This window comes from Pelecanus crispus, chromosome 5 (genome assembly GCF_030463565.1).
Source record: "Pelecanus crispus isolate bPelCri1 chromosome 5, bPelCri1.pri, whole genome shotgun sequence".
Taxonomy (NCBI): Eukaryota; Metazoa; Chordata; class Aves; order Pelecaniformes; family Pelecanidae; genus Pelecanus; species Pelecanus crispus.
This window is the reverse complement of record NC_134647.1, coordinates 6853854-6878970: the sequence shown is the minus strand read 5'-3', so window position 1 is coordinate 6878970 and position 25117 is coordinate 6853854. Positions and strand designations below refer to the sequence as shown.

Genomic DNA, 25117 nt, shown 5'->3' with positions numbered 1-25117 from the left:
AAATGGAAGGTGAAATATTTGCTCTGCCCCAAGTTCTGGGTAGTGTCCTGTCAGCTTCTTCAAGGCACTGAGTGCTTCCTCACCTCAGAAGAAGTTAAACCTTTCACTCCTGCCTGGGATTGTAACTCGCACCCTCTTACTGTTCTTTGTTTTTGCAGCTCCTTATCCATAGATGGAGAGAATAAGGTGCTCTTAGTGATTACAGAAATTTAAAGGAATTTCTAGCACACCCTTCTATAGTGTCTGGTGGCTCCATGATTGTACCAGGCAGTCTTGTTGTCTTCTGGAAACATTTGGAGATGGTAACTGTGACTTGTACAACTCCTTGTGAGTGTACGCAACTATGTAAATTTTCAATGGAAATTATTCTGAAGTGAACGGAACTCAGGCCTCAAGCCAAAACAGTGCCACAAAACCCTGAAATAGCACCATGAAGATGACCAGCAAAAGTGATTTTTGCAAGCTTCCTGTTCCTGCAACATAATTGCTTGAGATCACTGGGGACCACATGACAACCCGACATGATGCAACCCACAGCAGCCACTGTACCAAACTGCAGAAGTTTCTAATGACTTTTTATGCATCATTTCTTCCTTGGAGAGCACTACAGTGCTGATACCCTGGTTGCCCTATGGCTCATATGACCAGCTGTTTTGTGACTTGTACCTAGCATCGTTCTACCCAGAGGGAACAATTTAAAGTAGACTATGTTGTCTTTGTAGCAACCAAGATTTCTTACAATAATGACATTCTTACCTGGTGGCTTGTAGCAAAACTAAGACCTGATTTTCTGCTGAAGAAGTGTGAACAATCACCAGAGTGGGTCCATAGCTGACCCCGGTTTTCTCCCAAATGCTCTTTTTTTCCTCCTGTTGTCCAATCTGCCTGCTGAGGATTTTACCCACAGGCTGTCACCTGACCCTTCTGCCCACGACTGTGAAATTAATTAAACATGCCTCTCTCCATGCATGCTCGCTAAACAGACTGCCCATTCCAGCACTAGTTAGTACAACATTTGCATCAATAGTAGCAGGAAATATCTAAATACTGGGCATGAAAATTTTGCATTCTGCCTGCTGTACAAATCGGCTCATTGTACGTCCTCTCCTTATCTATATGTGTAGTCTTTTGTCTCCTCTGTCCTTTCGACTTAATTTTGGTTTGCCCTCTACTTTCACCTCCATTACTGTGTTATACATGGGCAGTTGACGATGTGACTTAATCATATCAGCCTCTTCCTGCTGTTTTACTTCAATCGTCTCCAACCTTTCTCCACTGAGCTGACAAAGATACTTTCTCCTGCACCGTAGAAAACATGATCTAAAACAATATGATAGTGTTAGAGTTCTGCATGCATAATTTCAATAACGTCCCATGTAACCAGTCACCTGGCTGGTTTTTTTTAATGAAATCGCCCTTGTTATCAGCCTGTTTTCATTCAGTTCTCACAAAAGGATTGCTCACAGCGTGAGTCATGCCAGACATTTCAGTATCTCTGTCAGGAAGTCAGTAAAGATAATAAAAGGGATACAGGCAGACAAATCTTTGGAAATACAGCATTTAAGAGCAGTGATGCTGCTGATAGCTTTCAGTCATTTTGCAGAACATTAAGAAAAAAATCAACCAAACCCCAAAAGTAACATTTTGTTCATTAATATTTTTGTATTGCTCCCCACCGTGTTTACTTGCATCCATTATGTAACTCTAAGGTTTCCGACTTTATTTTTCATTTTAAGGTCTGCTCTCCCAACTTCCTTCTTGGCAAGGATAACAGAAAGCTCAGCAAGGCAAGCGAAGTCACTCATCTCATCATGTAAGGCTGGGGACGAGCCCACTGCCACCGCTCCAGGGAGGCAGTGCAGAAGGGTGCTGAGAAATGCGCTCTCCTGCTCCCGCTGCCGCCCTTAGGTGCAAGGGCGAGCGCTGGCACCTCTGGCAGGGGAGGTGCTTTCTGGTCTCGGTCCCCTCCCATCTGAGTAAGACAGGGATCGCTACTGCATGCACACAAGTGTCTGCTGAGATCATCGGTTGTTTTTTGCATACGTGTTTCTCTCCTGAAAGGAACATTTTTTTTGCAAAGTCAATTGGCAATATCTACATCATTATGAAGCTTTCCTGGCACTGCATCTGCTGATTGATGGCCGTGAAAATGCAGCATATTTAATTTTCTTTTTCTAGACGTGAAGCCAGCTGCTAATGATTTTCACAGGGTGAAGCTGGCAGCTGCAGGATCAGGTCTCAAGGCTCTAAAATGTACATTTGCAGGAGAGCCACCTGGGCTTTTGGCTGTTTCATTACTGGTCATTACTGCCCATAAGAAGTGATCTAAGAAAAATGGGTGCTGAGCCTGGCTGTAAATTCTGGGGTTTGATTTGGGAAACCAGAGTCATTACCATCAAATGGAAGTGATCTCAATGATCTTGAAATCTTTCTGTATGCAATTAAAACTTCCATCGCCTGTTTCCAAAACCACATTAAGTCCCATGGTCTAACAGTTGACGTTTATTTAGTTTTATTCACCCGCCTCTTCAAGTCAAATACAGAAACTGATACCTAAGTATTACCCTCCTTATGTTAATTGGGAATGCTTGCTGAAGACTGAACTAAAGCGTGAATGCCAGCGCGTCATTAGGCTGAGTGAGAGTGAGACTGTGGTGCTCTGCAGACACCAGACAACAGTAAGTAATCATCTCCTACAGGTCTTGGATAAAATCAGTTTTTAAGTACTTGTTCCTTTCACTCTAGAAAAGGGCCATTTGATTCCAATGTGTCTATATTTTGCCCAGCTTTCCTGTATTTCATGCACAGCGAGGTTGTCCTGGTTTCGGCTGGGATAGAGTTAATGTTCTTCCTAGTAGCAGGCACAGTGCTGTGTTTTGGATTTAGGATGAGAAGAATGTTGATAACACACCGATGGTTTAGTTGTTGCTAAGTACTGCTCATGCTAGTCAAGGACTTTTCAGCTTCCCATGCTCTGCCAGGCGCACAAGAAACTGGGAGGGGGCACAGCCAGAATAGTTGATCCAAACTGACCAAAGGGCTATTCCATACCATATGGCTTCATGCTCAGTATAGAAACTGGGGGGGGTTGGCCGGGGAGCAGCAATCGCTGCTCGGGAACTGTCTGGGTATCGGTCGGCGGGTGGTGAGCGATTGCATTGGGCATCACTTGCTTTGCATATTATTATTACTATTATTATTATATTGTTATTATTTTACTTTATTTTATTTCAATTATTAAACTGTTCTTCTCTCACCCCAGGAGTGTTTCTCACTCTTACTCCTCCGATTCTCTCCCCCATCCCATCGGTGTAGGGGGAGTGAGCGAGCGGCTGCGTGGTGCTGAGCTGCTGCCTGGGGCTAAACCACGACAGAGGTGTAGGGAACCACGGCAGCTGCTGAGGCCGTCTGGGCTATGGGGTTGCTGCCCTGTTTCGTCAAGCCCCATGCAGCACCTTCTGTTTTCATAAAAGCCCTCTGTGACTGTGAAGAATGAGACAGCACTGGTCCCTCCTAGACGTGAGGATGGCATGTTTTTCTGGAAGGTGGAGGCAGGAAAACCACGTGGGCTTTGGCAGTGCTGCGTGTTACTCACTAGGCTGACTTTCAAGAAACCAGGCTGGATACCTTATCCTTCCTAGAGAAAGACAGACTCACCGGGATGCCCGGGGAAAAACAAAAAGGCAGATCTGTGAAGAGATTCACCATCAGTTTTGTACGCTGCTGTCAGGCGGGAAGCAGGCTGATCTGCATTTGTATTTACATTTTTTTTGGAGTGTTTCACAACGACTTAAATGGGAAAGAGCAAAGTAGAAATGATTGGTTGTGTGGGAATTCCTGAGAACAGCAAGAGAATTTCATAATCACACAAAATCATGCAAGCACAAATTTTACATTGTTGGCCACTCTATCCTCACAGAAAATTGACCTTGACACACACTTGAACAATTTTAAACAGGAGAAATAGGTTCCATAAGCAGAAATACTGTAAATCAGAACCTTCCTTCCAGGTAGGAAAGTCCTGTTTGCTGGATTTCTAATCGATATGATCAACAAAAAGCATTCATAATTGTTAAGTGGCTGAAAAGCGGGCCCGGAGTGTACATCGTTTTCTTCTGTGAGGCTCTGCAGGTCGAATTCTCTCTCATCAGTGTGTGCCACAGAGGCTTTAGATAAGGAACTGGTGAAGAATAGCTGAACAGTGAAAGCTATTATCTCAAAAGACTGATATTTACTGGATTCCTGCTTTTTACCTTTCTAGCTGAGTCACAGAATTTCCTTTGTTGCTGCACATTCGTTTTCCTCCTTTCTCTAACAAATACCATTGAACTGAGTACGCACACGTCTTATATACTGCTATCTAGAATTATCTACAAACCCCCTTTTAAGTCCTGTTCACATACAAATGAGGCTTGAATACTTCCAGGGCAGAGCAGTACATTAGCAAGCGTGAGAATTAACAACAGGATTGGGTCAATAAAAGAAGGATATACTATCTGATCAGAAGGTGAATGTTTCCACTGTAATATGAAAAGCTACTTTCAGTGCTGAACATACAGTAGAGCAACAGTTAATGCCACTGCACAGACCTCATTTGGAACCCTGTGTACATGTTCAGATTTGTGCAAGCAGAGGGAATGGCTATTAGGATAATCAAGGGAATGAAGAGCTTGCTTTGTAAGTAGCAATTAAAATTAATTTGCTTAGCCTAGCAAAAGGGAGACTGAGGATGCATTTCATGTTGCTGATACGCACATAGCAGGGAAAGGGAACTCTGTATGCTAAGGGAGAACGTTGTGAGAACATCTGCTTTAGGAGCAACATCTATGAAAATATTTGGGGTGGAATAGAATCATAGAATCATAGAATCGTTTAGGTTGGAAAAGACCTTTAAGATCATCCAGTCCAACCATTAACCTGCACTACCAAGTCTACTCTAAGCCAATCAAGGGTAGATTAGACTAAACCATGTCCCGAAGTGCCACGTCTACCCGTTTTTTGAACACTTCCAGGGATGGTGACTCCACCACTTCTCTGGGCAGCCTGTTCCAATTCTTAACCACCCTTTCTGTAAAGAAATTTTTCCTGATTTCCAACCTAAACCTCCCCTGGCACAGCTTAAGCCCATTTCCTCTCGTCCTATCGCTAACTACATGGGAGAAGAGACCAACACCCACCTCACTACAACCTCCTTTCAGGTAGCTGTAGAGAGCGATAAGGTCTCCCCTCAGCCTCCTCTTCTCCAGACTAAACAACCCCAAAAAAGGAAAAAAGGGAACTTACACCTACTGAAAGCTAAAGATCTGGGTGAGTTGAGCAAAATATCTATTTCTAAGATGGATTTGATGGCTGCCTCTACAGCAAGGGACTTGGACTGAGCAAGAGCAATGGCATGGTTCGTACAGGAGGGGCTTGTATAACGTAACTGAAGGAGCTCTGATGGTGGCACTTGACAAATCCTCTTTCCAGTATATCTTCCCAGAACCTGGGTGTGACCAAAACAAGTCCTCCTCTGTGCGGCCTGCAAAAAGCCAAAGATACCTCCAACCACGCTAGGGGAGCGACAGCTCTAGCAGACCACCCCCTTTCTCTTGTGGATGTAACACCTGAAAAACCTTCTGGAGACTGAAAATGAGTATTATGCATAGAATCTCCCCGACAGGTTACTTGGGCATGTTTCATGAAGGGAAAATATCTGCATATTACTGCAGCTACTGAAGCAGCAAAGCTGGAAGGTTCTGGTTCAGGGGATCAGAGAGCTCTGAAAGTTTTGAAGTGTTATTCTTGCCCTCACCCACTGCAGATTTGATTTAATGCCTACAGGCCACATTATTGTTTATAATATTTCACTTTTTGATAAAAAAATTTTTAAAAATATTGTCTATAACTATTATAACTATTTTGTTATTTTATCATCAATTATTGAATTACTGTTGGGGGGCTGTTATACATTCACTATCTTATCATAAATATCCTGGAATATAAAAACGTCTGATTTGTAGACTCTTACTATGAGTAAATTAAGCTGGATTTATGAGACTTACGGTCTGTTCTTCCTCTGTTCTTTGGAGGGTTTTGTGAATGTGCAATGAGAGGTCTTATTTCTTATTATGGAATTTTATCGCCACCGTGTAACTGGGTTAATATAAGAAGTATAAATAGGGATATGCATTTGCCTGTGAGATGTTTTAATATGGAGAAGAGCATCTGAAGTTCAAAAAATATGAACTGAAGTACAGACTGTACATCTTACTCTGTATATAAGAGGAGAAACCATTTCAAGTGCTGAAGAAAGAATGGAGTATGTGGGAATTGTCCCCTAGGAAAGGTAAAAAAGCCATTGGATTTTTTAAACCATCTTGTTCTACTCTGCAACTACATTTTAGCAAACATCCTAAAATGCTGCAGCTGCTGCCTCTCACCTGCTGGTCTCCTGCACAAACTTTCATAAAGTGAAAGAAAAGGCATAGAAAGCAAGAGAAGCTGGAAAGGTCTAGCAGCCAGGATATTTTGCCTTCTATTAGTTCCTCTTCTTTTTGGTCTACATGAACCTGGCTGATATTAGTTTGTGTAGACTGAGACCCAGACAATAACCACAACCTACTTTTAAGAGAAAAGAAAAAAATTGAGACACACAAAGTACTCTTTTTAGTGAAGAATACGAGCTAAATCCTGTGACTCTCTCTCCTGTGCACGAGCAAAAAAATCCTCGTTGCTCCCTGTGCCACCTTCTCATCCTTTGCATACTTCAACGGTATTTTAACAGCATTAAGTGCACAGGGATAGAGGCAATGTCCAAGCACAACTGAAGGGAAGGCAGAAGGCTGCTGCCAGCAGATGAGGATGGAGCCAGCACAGCTGTGCCTAAAGAGATAGCAGCTGGAAAGGACCGAGGTGGCCACCAAAAGGGAGAACAGCTGGAAAGCTAAAAAAGGAGGTTTTAAAGGAGGCACACACAAACTAGGTTAACTGAGAGAAACAGGTGTCGGGTCTGGAGAGGCGAGATTGCCTTGCAGGCTGCAGGAGCCCTTGCCGGGGGGTGACCCTGGGGAAGGAGCAGTAACGGGAGGTGGAAAGGGGAAGGGGCAGTTTGCGCTTCATGCAGGTTGGGGGAAATAAATTTCTAGCAGCTCTGCAGCCTTTGGGCTGTGGCAGTACAAAGCCATGGGGAAGGGGTTTGGCACAACAGACTTTTCTGGTTTTCCTTCAAAGCAGAAAGGACTGCTGGACACAGGCACGAGGCTGCTGCTGCTACTACCACCAAAGGGTGGCTCTTGCTCTCGGTCCTCCTGGGCAGATTGCCTTCTGCTGCTGACAACAGGATTTGCTGTGGTTTTCTGTAGGAACGGGATGGGGACAAGTTCACAGGCAAGCTGACTGTAAAGCTCAATATTTTGGAGTAGGCGTTCATTACTCTTCGCACAGTGCTATAGATGATAAGCTTTTATTCTCTTTCTCAGAGTTCACAAACCCATTTTCCTTTGGCCATAAATATGAGTGTGCAACAGGTATTCTAAACACAACGGGCATTTTATTTAAAAGGTTAAAAATCACACTAGTCTAGAACAAAACTGTGATTTCCCATTGTTCATCACTGCTGTAGCCATCTTCGCTGCTCTGTGGTGTCAGACCAAGAGCTAGTAGGTTATTGCTATATTATGTTTCACTGTGAAATCCAGTCAGATTAATGACTTTGGGGTCACTTGAGATTTACATAATTTATATCGATGACTTGCTGTTCAAAGTGTTTTACAAAATCAGGAAATAAATTGTAGGATTTATAAAAATATCATAATTAAAAATTGACTTGTACTAACTGTTGGCTTCAGGAACGTGCATGAAGTTCAAGTATGATGGATTGTTTTGCTCAATGAGAACTATAAAAAAGCAGGAGAGACTTATGATGATAAAAAGCAAATTTTTTTAGGTGGTTACATTATCAATCTTTATATTGAGCCAAATGCTGCTTGCATTTCTTCTGTGCATATTTTATTGACTTCATTGTGACCAATTGTGGAAGGAGAGCAATATTTTTATTAGAGTGAAGAAATATTATCACATTCAAAATCAAAATGTGTTCTTGAACAAAGTATAAAACTTCAGAAGCCAGAAATCAAACACTGGTTTTAGTTATGTCTTTAATATGACTTAATCACTGCACAATTTAGCAAGTTATGATAAATCTTTCTGCTGTAAAAACAGACAGGAAATTTTCTTGCCTTTCCTCACATTAGCAATCAAAATATTCAGATGGTGAATGTTATTATTTCAATAGTTTGATTTGGGAGAAGCAATGAAAAAAATATCCAACAGGAATTGTGACGCGTAAGGCTCATCTCAATGTTTTTTAATGAAAATGGGTTTGAGGGCAGCTGTTGTGATGCAAAAATGAGCCAAACTCTGCTCTCCGTATGACTAGTCTATTCCAAGTGAGAATCAATGGAGTTGGACAGGACCAACGGCCTTGAATTTAGCACGGTATTGCGGGGTTCATAACACGAGATCCCTGTGTAAGAAATTAGACACATTCTTCCATTTTATTTGGTATCAAATCAAAACTCAATTGTTTGAGCAGGACACCGAGATGTGCAAAAGGACTGTTAAAAATGTACAGTTCTACCTTGTTGCTACAATTAGAGATGAAGCAAGAAATGCTTTCCTACCCCTTCCCCCTGGAAGAAGGGTACTGGGGGAATGTCCAAGCTCCAACCACTGCCCAGGAAAAGACTGAGCAGGAGCTGGAGACTGGAAATAGCAGATGTTGGGACGAGGTGGGCTTTGGGCAGAGTGGGAGGAAAGCAGAGTCCTGGGACAGTGATGGATGGCACAACGGCACCAAAACTTGCTATAGCTCATCTTACAATCATGACCTGAAGAGGAAAGAATCTGGTGGACAAATGCCTCTTATTTGTACAAGACATGTTGTACCGTTGCAGAAGCAAGGCAGCACTAGCTGGAGGCTTGTTCTTTTTAATCCAAACCTTTCCTATAATGCGGCAGTGTGCGCACAGCAAGGAGCATTCTCTTATGATGAAATTGCATGTTCAACAAGCTACGCCTCGCAGTCATATAATATAATGGTTGTGCAAACAGGGAGAGAGACAACTTCCTGATGCACCTTAATGAAATGGGTTGGAAATAAGTTTTGATCTGTATGCCAGATATCTGTGATAATAAAAATGAAATTCCACTTAATGGCTACTTTTTCCCCAGATTTGCAGCCCAATTCTGGTTTGCTTCACTGAGAGCCCTAAGCGGAGCCAGGACAGGATGGGAGTTTCTGTGAATAACAAATCTGAGAGTATGAGGCAAAAAGAAATACATGGGAAGATATACATAAAGCTTCTCGATGGTAATCGCGTAGCGTAAGAGGTATGTCAAACCCAAGAGACCAATTTTACGCTGTGGCTGTCGTACAAATGTTCCTCTGCTATTTGGTACTGTCTGGTACTGTCAGCTCGCACGTTTCTTCACAGCTTCACTTGGGTTTCAAATGAACAATCACACGCTGCTAAGTTTTCTGGGCCTTTATTTCCCAGTTCCCTGAATTATGGATTAGTGGCAAAATCACACTTATAAAATGTTCCAGGTGCCTTATCTGAGTTTCAGAAATAAATAACTTGTTGTGTTCACTCTTGAACTCTCTCACAAAATAGATCACTAGGGGTCACCAGAAAGAAACAAAACTTTGTATTTAATCTGGAATGCTTATAATTTTATACGGTGGTTTTCAGCTAATCTTTTATAGGGTATAATTTAGTTTTCAAAAACCAAGACAAATTATTTTTCTACAGATGACAGGTATTTCGTACTAATGAAAATGGCATTATAGAAGGCCCCTGTTAAAAAGCAAAAAAAAGCTCGTGTACAATTTCTCGCTCACTTAATTGCATGCTGATACAGAAAAGACACTCTGATTTGAAATTGTACTCCAAGCTACAATAAGATGCTTGCTCTTACGGTTTAGCAACCTGTGTTAGAATACTGGCTAATATGGCACTATGAATTTTAATTTTTCAGATGGTCTTAAACAAGGCAGTAATGATTTGGTTTTGGTAAACATTCACTGCTATATCTTTAAGTTTATAATTGTAGAAATACAGATTACAGTTTTTCAGAATTTGTTCCAGCTCTGTGCTTGCAAATCTTAGAAAATATATTGCATGAGGTGATGAGAGGTTTATCCAAGGATGCTTGAGGACAGCCTGCTCAGGTAGGAAGAATATTTTGGTATACTTGGCAGTGAAAGAACAAAGATAGCATGGGTGGAGTTCAGTGGGGAATTGAGGGAGAATTTGGCTCAGCACTATTTTATTGCTCTTCTATTCATTCTTAGTGCTGAGCAAAGGCAAAGTTTCCCTGTGAATATTCAGCCAACGGTCAGTCTGGCTTTACTGAAAACTGAGAACAAGTCAAGAAACACCTCATTTACCAAAATACATATATTTCTGTATTTTTCCAGTGGCTTGATGCCTGTCACAGGAGAGTCCAGTGTCTTGCGGGAGTGTTTGGATGTGGTGAGAGCAGAGATCTGCCTGTGCCCAGCAAAGCTGCATAGTTCGTACTCCTGCCAGCGCACGTAAATGCATATTCTTCTGTGCTTTATCTTGTCCTCCTTCAGTCTAGGTAAAACTGACATTGTTGCCCCCTCCCTTCTGAAATGTATGTATTTTATAGCTAATGAAAAAGCTCAGGAAATATAACTGTCCCTCATATTGATTTTGCTTTTATATAGTGCCTTTTCCCCAAATGGATGCCAGAATGCACTCTTAAAATCAAACTGTATGGAACAATAATTTCTACGAGAATGGAAAAACATGGCAGCAGCTTAACAGTGCACTTTAGTGCTAGATAACACTTTAGGAAATGAAGGTGGCTTTAAGGAGCAGGAATAATCTCGTGGCCTTGAAGAAGTTATTAGAGATGGGTATGGAGCGAGACCCAGCGCACCCTTTCTCACCCGCAGCTGTCTGCACAGGATGGAGGGGAACGCCTCGCCAGCCCCTTGCTCAAACCCTCTGATATTAAAGAACACAAGTTCCTGGGCATACCTTATAGGCTAAAATATTATTTAAGCTATGAGGGCCCTTAAGACATCAGATTTCAGTTCAGGTAACAAATAGCTCAACAGTCCCCAGCCCTTTATATCCAGAATTTACTCAAATATGTTCCTGTTTAGCTGTCTGCTGTGTGCCAGTGGGTACCTGCTGCCCCCAGCTCCAGGGCCCTCATCAGAGCCTCCCAAATTAAGAACTCTTTTGCCTTCAGTAAAACGACGACTTTTGTAAAGCATAAATGAAGTTCACTTTATCTTGTTTTCTTTATGCAAAATAGCCAATTCCCTTATGCCCTCCCTTAAGCATAAAACAACAGGGGATACAGGATACTCCATGGCTTGCTTTTGGCAGAAAAGGACCTTTGATTAAAAAAATGGTTGAAAATCAGTGTGTTAGAACATTGCTTCATAAGCACAAATGAACATAAATCACTTCTTTCTGCATTGTTGGGGACCCGCAAACAAGTATCATTACTAATATTGAAATTTACTGCCCCTTTTATTTAGCTTGTTCATTCTTCTAAGAAATGCATGCTTGGGTTAGAGCTGGTCAGGAATTTTAAGCGTTGATTATTTTATATGCTGTTAATTAAAGTTTTCATAGAAATGTGCAAGTTTTGAGAAGACCTGTATTTTTTTTTGGCACAGGTTTCCTCTTAGGAAGGGATGTGTTTGGAGGCTCACACACTTGGGTGTATGGTTTTGGCCAAACAGCATATATCAATCAGTTGAATGATCAGTCTGTCTACCTGTCTAACTCTCTACTGGAATCGCTTTATTTTTATTTTTTATAAATAGCAAATATACTTTATGCCATAGAATGAATGAACCTGCGGTCCATCACAGTTATTTACACCTTTACAGTAGACGAACACATGGGAGACTGACACTGAAGCCCTTATTCCAAGATGTATTTAATTACTAATAGAAAGTGAAGCAGTTCAAATAAGAGATCTAAAGCTATTCTCTCTGGCATAATCGATAGACCGGTTCTGAGGGCACTTGTCTGTGACAGAAGAGATTGATCCAGCTCCTGTATCCTAAACCATGACATCTTTCGTGTCGGAAGTGATTAACAAAATATCAGGCTATGAGTTAGCACTTTGGGTTTTTCCCAGTTTTGTCTCAGTGGGAAAGTAAATTTTTAATTGTTTTCAATTGTTAAAGCAATCAGACAGAAAAAATCCTTCCTGTGTGGATCAACAGCACCTACTCAACCTGAAGCAGTTATCTTTGGGAAGTTGTATAGTCTATAAACTGTTATGCCGATAATCACAATGCAAAGTTGGGCTGTAACAGCGGTGAGCCCCTGATGGAATTCAGAGGCAAAAATCCTGCTTAATGGGTGGATTTGTACGGTGTATTTTTTGTGACCATCTTAATTTTTCTTGCAGCATTTCTGCAGCACTAATTTTAGTGGTAATTACATGAAGCAGTGATAACGGTGGTGGCCAAAATGGTGTTTCCTATGCTTATGTACACACGTGGCCATCTGTGCTACCTTTTCCAGGGTTGCAACATTTTAGTTTTATGTTCAATTTAGCTGCATTGAAAGCAACATAAGTATTAATATATGCTAAGGTTGTCATAGGCATGCCTTATCCCCGGGTGCTGACCAGCTGCAACGTTTTAAATCTGCGAACTTCACCAAAGGGTCTTTCAGAAAGCCTGTGTTTCACTACTAGGGAAGGATTTCTCAGCAAACCTGATTAAATGAAACCAGAATAAAATTGTCTGCTTCAATGGTCTTAAAAAGATAAAATCCAATACCACCACAAAAAACAGACTTTGGAAGACAGCTTGTTTTCTAGCTAATCATGATATATATAAGTACTATTTAGTGTCTCTGCTGCCAACCTTTCTGAGTGGTAAAGCAGCTCTTTCCAGCACAGTTTTTTGACCTTGTGAGTGCTCTTGTGCCAGGGTCGTTGGGAGCTGCGTGGGGCTGACCAGACACGGCTCGCCAGGTCCCCTCGCATCCTGCCGGCACTTAATGAGGATGCTTGGTATTCTCGGGAGGCAATCTGCAAGCTCAGACCTAAGATAGAAGATGAAGTTGTTTTGAAACAGCACATGAATAATATTGTCAGGAGTGTATTAATGAGACAAAGTGTCTACACACCCATGCAAGGAGTATAGGTAATAGCAAACAGAACAAGAAATGTTAGCGGATAACAGACATTATGAAGCAGCAGGAATAACTGTGGGTGATTTTCATGACTAAAACATCAGTTATTGGGAAAACATGAAAAAGGAAGAAGTAGTGCAGGAATGGGGGTGGGTAGTAGATTTGTGATTTACGTCAAAGCTATTTGTATTGCAAGGCAGCAATCATGTCAAGAGGAGAAAATGGTTGTAAAATTCCTCTGGGAGATGTGTAGCTTGTGCTGGGATCATAGTCTGCAACTCTAATCCAGCTATCCTGAAGTACATCAGTGTCTTTAAGCCTAATGCCCCCACACAGGCACACATTAGGGACAGGGATTAAGTCGAACTTCAACCCTCCACATCCGAGCCTGAGTGCTTCCACATGGCCGTAGCCTTTGACTATGGTATCTTAAGGAAATATCAAACTTTTTCCCCTGTGAGTGTGTTGCAGTGGGCAGGATTGTACCGGTGCTGTGCTGGGAGGCACAAGCGAGTCCTTCCTGCCGCTGTTTCAGCGGATGCTGACGCACTGGGCAGGGCAGGTCGTGTCCCTGCACAGATGCCCCCACGCAGGGACTGGAGGATGAACAAAAAGCATCTTTGCTCCAGACCTGGAACGCTACAAGCTACTCCAGCTTTCCCAGTGTAACAGTTCACAGTGGTTTATCAGGGATTCCCTTTACAGGACCAATTGAAATAACTAGTCCAGGCAAAGGATGGAAATTATTTGAAACTGGAGGATTCCTATTTTCAACAGTTATGAGTGAGACTTTTAAAGGATGTTATAGGAGAAAAAGGAGTTGGTATGACTCAGGAATGTGAGGGGGAGTGGGTGGCTGAGTCTGACTGACACAAGACTTTCTGTTCGAGCAAAAACCAACTTCTGGGGTGGTTATGGGCTAGCTAAGGGAGAAGGATAGCTTTCTTTTATCTTTATTTTTATTCTGCTTTATACACATTCAGAAAATTACATGTCCACGTATTTTAGCACTTGAAGAATGAGTTGCAGGTACGTTGGGGTAGGAAATAGCCTCCTCTTCATTTTCCTTGTATTTCTTGCAAAAGAGAAACAAGGAATTAATTAGATTTCACCCTGTTTATGTCTTTGTTGCTACCTCTAATCTTAACATCTAATAACAGAACAGAGCAAATGGCTCTGTGACTTTTTATACATTTTTTTCTCTAGCCCATTAAGAAAAGAACAGAGCTGATGATAAGGTAGCCTGAGTGAATCAAAGCATCTATGCTGTGTTATTGAGGGAGGCTGTCACAGACAACTAATTTTATAGCATACCCATAGTTGATTATAAAGCAAATAATTGGAGGAAAGAAAGCAAATAATTGGAGGAAAGGGACAAAGATGACTATTAAAAATAATCTCTGAAAGATGTTTGTGAATCTGCCTGTTTTGGTAGCTGGACCAGATGAACAAATAACATTCTATATCTGAGTCATGCAGTGAGGTGTAATAATGCTAATTCTAAAGAAATGTTTAATTATTAAGTTATGAATAACAAAATGTTAGCTTAGCTATTAAATACACTAGTGACTGAGTTTTACCTGCCTTTGCTCTTCATATAGGTCTGTAGAAAATCAATGAGATAAAATTCCATAAAAAGTTCGCATGACAGTCTAACATCAGCAAAATACAGTTTTAAATGGAGATGAGAAGCAAGCAGGAGCTGACATAATACAGGCTCCTTTCTGTAAAGGAATGGTCTAGTTCAGATCCCAAGTCATTCTCCACATTTACCATTAAACTCATTATAGAGTTTTTAATTCAGGAACTTCCAAGAACCCTCTAATCTCTGTGTCATCTTCTAGATTTTTTCCATAGACTTTTGCCTCCTGAGAGTTAGTGAACACAAATTACATGCAACTTGATCAGCCATTTAAAAAATGAAGAGAAAGTAAGACTGTGAGTCCAGGATGAGAAATGTTATGTCTTTTCTTATTAGCATAAGGAGGAGGAAAAGTTGGGGTATGCACCAGTTCATGGAAAGTGCAAGAGCTACAGAGCTGATGAGGCATTAGCAAGATACTGCATGAGGGACCATTTACTGAAACTGTCAACACACAAAGCTGTCAAGGGACAGTTGAGTTGTAAAATACTCCTGCTACCATGGGAGATGTATTACATTATTGTGGTATGCAGATAAATTGCTATCCAGCTCATGGAAGCTGCTTTGTGAACAAAATAGCGGAATAAGATAAACTCGCTCTCAATCGATGAATTAATATAAAAACCAGCAAAAGGAGCAGAGCAGACTACTACAATCCCTCAACTATATGAGGCAATCAATTTTTTTCCTTTCAATATGTAGAATATTCCCTTGCGGCTCCCCGTGGATGCCATGCAGTGTGAACACAGCAATCAAAGTAATAGACGTCAGAATAATCAAAATAACATGTGTCAGAAAGAAGCAAATGAGTACATACATTCATTAAGTAAATCTCCTAAGAGCTTAACACACAAAACTCTTTCCAGAAAAGCTGTACAAACAATTGCATGCACTAACACATGGTTCTACTGGTGTTTCAAAGTCAGATGAAAAATATTCTTCAAACTAATCCACTTTTTTCAGATTTCACCATAAATAATCTCTACTTAGGGCAAAACACATAATGTAGTTGCCACAATGAAATTAATAAAGGTCGTAACTGAAGGTAAAATACATCACTTGGAAGAAAACTTAAAAATCATTAAACAAGCAGTGTACACTGCCCACCAAGCCTTAAAGACTATGAATTTTTGCAGTGGATTGGGCATCAGCTATGCCCAACACTAAACCTCCACCTGTGACGTGAAGTGACAAGACAGATGCTTCATCCAGGAAGAAAGTAGCCAAAAACTCAGAACAAGCCCACGACCATCCAAGGAAACAAACTGGTAGACAGAATCGGACAAATCAGTAATCTGGCTGCCTTGAGAACACTTCCCAGCAAACTGTTCAAAGGGATACAGCACAAACCCAGTTGAAAACAAACAAAATGGTAGTTTCACAATATTCTCAGCCTTTTGAAGCAGCAAGCCTAGGTCACCAAAAAATTGCAGGAAATATATTGGAATGAAAAAAACATTTCCAAAGCCAGAAATGTTTTTTTAGGCTATAGAAGTGGTCTAGCAAGAAGTAGGAAAAAACAGAAAAGAAATTCTATCTCTATTGAAGTTAGTATAGGAATGACTTCTCCTTTTCTTCAACTATATTTGTTTGATAACGCAGATGCAGCATTTTGGAAGTGAATGGATCCTTTCCTGATTAAAATCAAAGGGGATTTGGGGGGAAATTTCAGATATTGGTCATCTAAAATAAGTTAAGTAGTCTAAAACCCACCAACAATACTTTGGGTCCCCTTGAGTTTGTGTGTGTAGCCATTTGAATTCAGAGTTTGCAAGGAAGATGGAGAAAGGTTTAGCACTTTTATTACACTCCTATTTACTATATTGGCTTTCAGTTATGAGTCATGCTGCAGTTAACGGGGCTGAGTTGTGACTCATGAGGCCTTGGTACAGATCTCCGCTCCACCAAAGGATTTTCTTCATGACCTTGAGCCACTTCACGTCTCCATCCCATCTGTAAAACAGAATGATGATGCCTCCTCTCCATAGCAATTTGTCTTGTCAATTTAGGAACAAACACTGATTTGTCCTGACTACTTGCAGCTCCTATCGATTGCAAAGGAAGTTAGATGTATACAATACTTCTTCGGATTTGGCATTTGGAGACAAAATAACTTTGAGGAACTGGACCATTAAAGCAAACATTTTGGCCATGAATGTCCTATAGTGTTATGAACAGGGTCTAATAAAATGATCCTCAATTTTAGTGCAGCACAGGGTAATAAATAGCTGTTAAGAAGTTTAAACGGCACATGTATTTGGCAGGTCAATGGGAAGTAGGTAAATCCTTGAGAGATGCAGTAGAAAGGCAGTCCTCTCACACCAAACATATTTTCTAAGCCTGTATAACTTTGAAAACAACTATTAATTTTCATCAGAAGATTGGAAAGCAAATGCGTGAGCTAAAAATTATTTCCCTACCGAATTTCAAAGTCCTAAAATCCAGTAGTGACATACTGATGCTGCTCAGGAGAGTCACAAACACATTCATCGTAAGGTGAAAGAGGTTCCCTCACCCCCAGACTCTAACAGCTGCCCAATTTTGCCTTCCTTATGAAAGAACTATTCCTGCAGTAAGGATAACCCTATTGTCTTTCAGATAAAAAGGAGAGGAACAAAAAAGTTATCAGCAAACAGAAGTCACTGTACAACCCCTGCTACTAGCTTGGCTTTGACAGCACATAATCAGATAAGATCAGATTTCAGTCTTAGTTCAAACAATACAAACTGGATTAATTCCAGACAATGAGGCCAATGGGGTTACTTGATGTTGACAAAAACTTAAATGAGGGATATAAAATATTAACCTGTAAACAGCTTTTGATAATTAAAAATATTATCGGGGGAGAAACATGCTGTAAAGGTTGTTCCTCTTCCTTTGGGAGCTGTTACTGCTTATTTGCCATGGCCAGGGCATCTTGGTTTTACTTCTGTAGGAAAGCATTTAGCAGGGTATTTTTTGTTTGCATAGTGCTATAAATGTCTGTTGTGCTTTCCACGGAGCGAAGACACGGAGCCAGAATAATCCCAGTGTAATTTCTAAAGTCACGGGAATGTCCCCGACCAAACCCACTCATGGCCTGAGAGCTTGATCCCTGCAAGCTGTTTCCAGGGCAGATACCCTGGGGCTTCCCTGTGGGCATCTGCACCCCTCCTGTGCTCAGGGACCCAGAGGGTGGCAGGAGCCTTGGAGCTCCAAGGGGTTGCTGGGGACCGGGGTGGCACGTTTGAAGTCTGACCAAGGGACGGGAGGGTTTGTCACCTGCAGTAGGTACATGAAGCAAGTTGGAAGGCTCCTGAACAGCTTGAATTATTCCTTTTGAAATACTCATGGGAAAATGTTTTCTCAGCTCCGGTAGATTTTTAGAGCATGGAAAGTCCATGGCACTCAGATTTTGCAGCAGAAGCTCAGAAGTGAGATCATGGGTTGCTGTGGGTAGTACACAATGATTTTCATTTTCATTCTTCTACTGAAAGCAAGACCGGGGTTTATAAAATTGCAAGACATACTGAATACTATTTGCCATGCTAGACTATTCTCATTTACTTTCTTAAATCCGATTAGACCATTTGTATCATTTGAGAATGCACCATCTTCCCTCTGGCTGTAGGCACCTAGCCTTCTCCTGACACCGTCCTTTCTCTTCCCCTTTCTTCACCTGAGGATATGCTAGCATTTTTTCTTACGTGTTTCAGAGTTGAGGAAAATCCACAGGAGTGAACTTGCAAACAATTAATTTTATCTGATTTTACTATATATATTAACACCTTGCAGTGAAGCTCCAGCGGATTTCGTGAGCTTCGAGGAAGGCTGGTGCTTTTGCAGGAAGCTCATATCCAAATTAAAAACTTTTTCATCCAGAGGGGATGGGGAGCAATTCCATCTCAGTGGTGATGTTACAATGAACTGTCTATTTTAAGATACTTTTGTCTAAAATACCTCTATAAAAATCTGTTGTCTTCTTCTTTTGATTGACTTATTTACAGAATTTCATCTGAGAAAAGTCTGACAAGCTCTGTGTTGTCAGCCCTCCCGCATCTATGATTCACTGAGTTGCTTTTGCCCCGACACTTTACTTAATCTTCTACCAGAGAGCAGCTACGGATGTCATTGGTAACCTTTTCATGTTTCTCAGTCCCAGGAAATGATGTAAAACCCCCAAATAATGAGAATCTCCTCCATCACTGGGAGATTTGTTCCCTAAAATAAAGCTGAAGAAGATGATAAAGTTCTTCCTTGGTCTTTAAAGGACTTTTTCGTCTTCTCTTTCTTAATGAGACATCTGCAAAAACCTGTTTGGTCAGACGTTCCTTATTCACAGTTAAATTCTTATGGGATTAGTAGGTTTGTTATACTCAGAGTAAAAAAGTAAACAGCATATGGCTCTGTTAATATCCTTATAATGTCACAACACAATCTGTCAGGATGTAAACTTTTTTGAGCAGTTTCATTTACTTCAGGTTCACACTATGAAAAAAAGAACCAACAAATCTTATGAATCCTTCCGCATCACCTAAGAGACAGCAAGCTATTTCTTAATTCTTGTTTTCTGTTCCCAGTTTGTCTATACTTATTACCTTCAGTAACAAAAATACAGTGGAAAATACAGTTAGTAACTAGGAGTTAAAAGGTCATTTCCCCTTGATGAAAAGCTTGTTCTATCAGGTAAGTAGCTGCTACACTCCATAAAACTGGCAAGGCTTCAAAAGGTTTCAGGAATTAAAGGCATTGTTTGAAGATAAAGGCGATAGGTCATTTGCCTTGTGTTTAGTCCTGGAAACCTTTCTGTGTGACCCTTTGATATTCAAATGAAGAGTGCTTTAAATTGTTTCATCTTCATAGAGCTAATGAGTGCTGGCTGACAATCACTTTTAAGACTAGCTGAAACTCTACTGGAATTAAATTTTCTAAAATATTACAACGCATTTCCATTAAGGCGGGAGTGCCTCCACAGAGTCTGCCAGGGCTGTATCCATAATCTCTCACAGCACCACGCTCTGGTCCTACTGCTTTTCTCAGGTTTTTTTATTAACTCTGTTTTCACTAGTTGAATAATGTCTAACATGATTTTTAGTGTATTCCTGCAGTAGATTAATAAAGCTGTATAAACAAGTTACATATGTAAAATCTATGTCCTCTTCGAACTCTATGCTAGAGTGAAACAAGCACTTCATTTAATGTGTACAGTAGTAGAAAAATTACTCATGAACTTTTTATTGCCAGAGACTGTATAGCTGTGTATTATTATATGTGTAATTAACTAATCTATAATGTTGCTCTGATATACAGTGTATATACTTCTTTCCTTAGAGGAATAGTTTTTTATTTTAAAGCTTTTTCTTCTTTTATGGTTCATTTCACATATTCCGTTTATGGGAAAATGTTATGAATATTCTTTAAATCACTTGATTTTTTCTAGTAGGAAATAAGAATCTTCACAGGTTTGTAATTTCTTTAGTTAAAAAAAAAGGAAAAAAAAAGGATAGTGAAAGTCCTCTAATGGACAATAAACACTGTGTGCTGTAAGCATGCTTGGTTATCTCTGTGACCTTCTTCATTACCTTAGAAGTTGTTTATTTTAACTTTACTTCCATTCTGTTTTGGAGACTCCTTCTAATAATAGCCCTCTATCACTCTAACTCACATTCAGAAGTAAATGCAAACAAGATCTCAGTTTAAAATACACATGATCTCTATCCCCCAAATGACTATCAAATAATTAAAAAGTACAAAATCCTTACCTAATGGAGCTGACTCAGTGTTAATGGCCAACAAGGGAATCCAACAGAGGTAGGCAAAAAGTTGGAGATGCTGATGGAGAGGAAAGGGCTGCTGCATATTGTCCAAGATAGGTTTTGTCCATGCATCTGCAGTTGCTTAGAAGTTAACTTTTGAAGTACCAAACTTTGCAGGAAAAACCATCAGCCTCCCTGCCTGTTTCATTTTTTTTTTTTTCCCTTTCTTTCATTCTTTACAATCCACTCTCTTGGAGAGCACTTAATGTGTCATTAATCCCAGAATTTCCAAGAGGGAAGCCCTCCAGCTACACACAAACCACACTCACCCCCCACACAAACAGATCAGCGGAGAGCATGTGTCCCTGCAGCTGCTCTGGCTGCAGCTGCCCTGATTTACACACTCGGTAACACACCCGCGCACACCCAGGGTGAGAACACATGTGCCCTCAGCGTTGGTGCTAGGACGTGATCCTGGAGAAATTAGGGTTGTAAACCAAACATGCCTGCTCCTGAGGATTTTAAAGCAGACAACGCTAACTTCAGGTTATTGCAGTCATATCTGACACTGTGTTCATGTGAGAGGGGTTTAAAAAAATGCTAAAATATAAGCTTGCAAATAGTTCGGGTTTCGCTTCAGATTGCTGGGGGTTACATTTGTGCAAAACCGTTACAGAAGTGGTCTGTGCAGCACAGACAGCAGTCCTGAAGGTTTGTGTCTTGGGTCGGTGTTATCATTGTTTGGTATTTTAGAGAATAGTGCTTTACTGCTGAAATAAAGTGTGGCAGCATTTGCTCTGCCAACCCACCCTGAAAAATTGAGATGTACGTTTCAGAAGGTCGGCTCACCAGCAATAATAACAGAAACAGAAACCAGAAGCAAACTGCAGTGAAAGAATTCAATCACTCACGTTGCTCAATCACATTTTTCTGAAGTTTTGTCTCATTGGAAAGTGTCCTGTTGCTACTGCATGGGTCTTTTGTGCTACTTCTAGCTGGTGTGACAATGTTTATTGTATGACAATGCATATTGCCAGCTTAATGAGCAATAAGAAAAATATGCTATTAAACCACATGCTATACTCTGATATTCATGGCATTTTATTTAGAAAATATTTTATCCCCACCCACTTGTTCAGTGTTTGCCATATCTGCCAGCACTTCTTTTCTTTGACTTGTCAAGTTGGATTATTTTGTGTCTGCTTATTTAAGTGAGGATATTGTGAATTATCAGATAACAGAGTAATACACAAGTCTGTAAACATTCCATGCAAATCACTGTGAGGAGCATTTCATCTAAAAGCATCAGCAAAGCCATTAAAAATATTTTGCTGTACAGCCAAGGAGTTTCAGATGATGTTAATTTGGCTTAACTACATCCCTTGAGGAGTTTTACCACTGGATTTCTTGAAGGAAATACAGGTTATTTAAGAAGAAATTTCTAAAAATTTTTTCTTAATTTTGATTTTGGATTTTGATGTTGCAGGATCACTGCTTTTAACAGTCCCATTGGATTGGCTGTCCCTTAGGCCTGATTTGTAGCCCTTTGGGAGTCTTTGTGAGTCTTTCCATTGATTTTACTGATGTTTAGATTATATTCCTTCAAGCTCATTAAGACTCCAAGCCCAGTATTTCTGATTTTTTTTTTTTCCTAAGAGATCCCCATCTATTTCTTGAGTACCAACGTATGACAAATGACAATATTCCAGTTTATTTTAAGCAGGACACAATTTCTACCTTTACCTGGCTTTCTCAGTTAATGTTTGAATTTATTTGTGGCAGTTTCTACACATTGATGGTGGCCCAATCTTCTTTGACTGTAAGTTTTGGCTTAAAAGGCATAGCTCTAATGTTTAACTTCTAACATGAAAAAGACTGAAATCTGTTGTGGCTTGAGATTTATCCTTGCCAAAATATTGGCAACCAAAAACAATTTACAAAAAAGCAAGAATGCTTTCCACAAACAATCCAGCCTTTGTGGGTCTTTTGGATACAGAAAGCAAGCATAACCAGGCAAAAAAACATAAATGGAAGGTATTCAGGATGTCCTACAACAGGAGAAAAGGGATGGTTTTGTAGACTTGTTTATCCTCTTACCTGTTGTCTCTCTAAGCAGGTTTTAATCAAGGGGAGCCTTTGAACGTGGTTACTCCTGGTAAAGATGAAATGAAGCTTCCCATTGTCTCAGCCAAGGAGTTTCTCTGGCTTGGATATGGCTCCCTTCAATTTGGGAGGACAACCAGCTCCAGGTCAGACAATGAGGTGCAAATATTCCCCATTTGCCATTCTCCCAGACCAAGACAAGACCCTACAGAAGTCAGAAAAATAGCAAACAACTTCTTCCTCCCCCTAAACATTAATCTAAAAAATCGTGGGAAACTAAACCCATGGAGAACCTGCATAAAAATATTGCAATGTACTCTTAGAGTCTCCACACCATTAACCTCAGTAAGAGGAGAAACTGAAACTGCCCAGAAAGCTGGTGTGGTCAAGTGTGGGTAGTGAAGACTTGAAACAATTAGTTTCACCATCTGTACAAAAAGACAACACAACACTGAAGGCCTGACATCAGTCCTTCTTGTGTTAATTAATTTTCAATGGTAGGGGTGGATACAGGGAGTTAAAACAAGCCAAAAGTCACAGCTGGAAGCTGGCAGCAGCATTTTAGACTTGGCCAAAAATTGTTTAATGGATACGCGTGTTAGGTATTCAGATCCCTTCACTTTACAAGAAAGAGACAGTGTTTGCCTGAAACATCCCACTCGGCGAGTTGGCACTGCGATGCTAGGGGTGGGCTGGAGGAGCTGTGCTGCCTCGGGGTGGGGAGGACGGGGCAGCCCACGGGGAGGGAGCAGAGGTAGGACGAAGCTGTGGGAAGAGTATTACGAATAACAATTTTTGCTTTTTTCTTCACATGCAGGACCAAACCTCAGGATAGGACTGAACGATAACATGATGATGAAAATGCAAATGCTTTGAAGGCCTCCAAAGATGTGACTTTTTGACACTTTGTTCCAAGTATGAAATGCTTAGACTCCTGAGTCAGTGTAGGAGATTTAATTGTTGCATGCAGAAGTCCTGGGCAATAGTGAAGTTTTGAGGGATGAATCCCATCACTCAGGTATCTTCTGAAGGTCACGTGGAAGTGTCCATCTACCTGGATCCCCCAGGAAGGAGAAGAGAGGGTAATACCATGTTCCTCTTCTCAAAAATTGAGTGTGGCTAGCACTTGCCTTTTGTACTTGAGCCAGCAGACAGTTGTACAGACCTTTAAAGCACTGATACACTCATTAGAAACTGATCTAAAAAAGACAGTCCAGGTTTATTTCCTTCTGCTTCTGTCCTGATTTCATCTGGGATAGAGTTAATTTTCTTCCTAGTAGCTGGCATAGTGCTGTATTTTGGATTTAGGATGAGAATAATGCTGATAACACACCGATGTTTTAGCTGTTGCTAGGTAGTGCTTACACCAGTCAAGGACTTTTCAGCTCCCTGTGCTCTGCCAGGTGCACAAGAAGCTGGGAGGGGGCACAGCCAGGCCAGCTGACCCAACCTGGCCCAAGGGACATTCCATACCATATGGCATCATGCTCAGTATAGAAACTGGGGGGAGTTGGCTGGGGGCAGTGGTCGCTGCTCGGGGATGGGCTGGGTGTCAGTCGGTGGGTGGTGAGTGGCTGCATCACTTTTTTTTTTCCCCTGGGGTTCTATTTCTCTCTCTCTCATTGTTCTCCTTTTCATGACAATTTTTGTTACTATTACTATTATTATTGATATTGTTATTATTATTACTATTGTTATTATTTTATTTCAATTATTAAACTGTTCTTATCTCAACTCATGAGTTTTCTTACTTTTGCCCTTCCGATTCTGTCCCAATCCCACCAGGGTGGGGAGGGTGAGTGAGCGGCTGTGTGGGGTTTGGCTGCCGACAGGGACTAAACCACAACATCTTCCTAAGAGAAATACCCTCACTAAGATGCCTTCCCCTGGGGTGGATTTCTAGGCATAGAAAAGATTTATTATTCACGGGTGACAAAGAGAGCATGACCTTGCCTGTGCATAGACTTTCCTAGTAGGACAGACTCCTTCAGAGGGAAAAGATGTCTTCATTAAATAGTATAAATTTTTTTGCAAGTCTGATTTTTACACATTTACGCATGCCAAAACCCTCCTCTGTGCATTTTTGTTTGCTTGTTTTATCTGATCAAAACCATCTGCCAAGTCCAGTGACAAGGAATAAACTTGCTGTGCTCCCAGGGCAATCCCTTCTCTCTTGGTATGGGCTAGCTGTGTCCACTGACTCTTGCAATCCTTTCTGCAGATTCCAAGCAGGTGGAAAGGTCGGCATAATGGATTTTAACTGAGTCCCAGCAGTCTCCAGGAAGCACCCCCCCGAAAGGATTTTCCTAAAGGGGTTCAGGCCAGGGGTTCTCTCTCTCTGCTGTTGGCTCCTATTTCTTTTAGTCACCTCTGTCCATATATTTTAGAAAAATGCCAAGCACACTTATTATAACCAAGGTACAGTATTCACACACATCATTAGCCCAAACAAC

At 40.9% G+C, this 25117-nt stretch overlaps 1 protein-coding gene across 1 annotated transcript in view; it reads right to left on the bottom strand.

Moving 5' to 3' along the window:
- Nucleotides 1-20664, bottom strand: part of LOC104032488 (von Willebrand factor D and EGF domain-containing protein) — a 181548-nt gene extending 160884 nt beyond the window's left edge. Inside the window, exon 1 of the mRNA XM_075710358.1 lies at nt 20568-20664. Within this exon, the coding sequence (XP_075566473.1) occupies nt 20568-20664 (97 nt within the window). The remainder of the gene's footprint in view (nt 1-20567) is intronic.
- Between the last annotated feature and the right edge of the window lie 4453 nt (nt 20665-25117).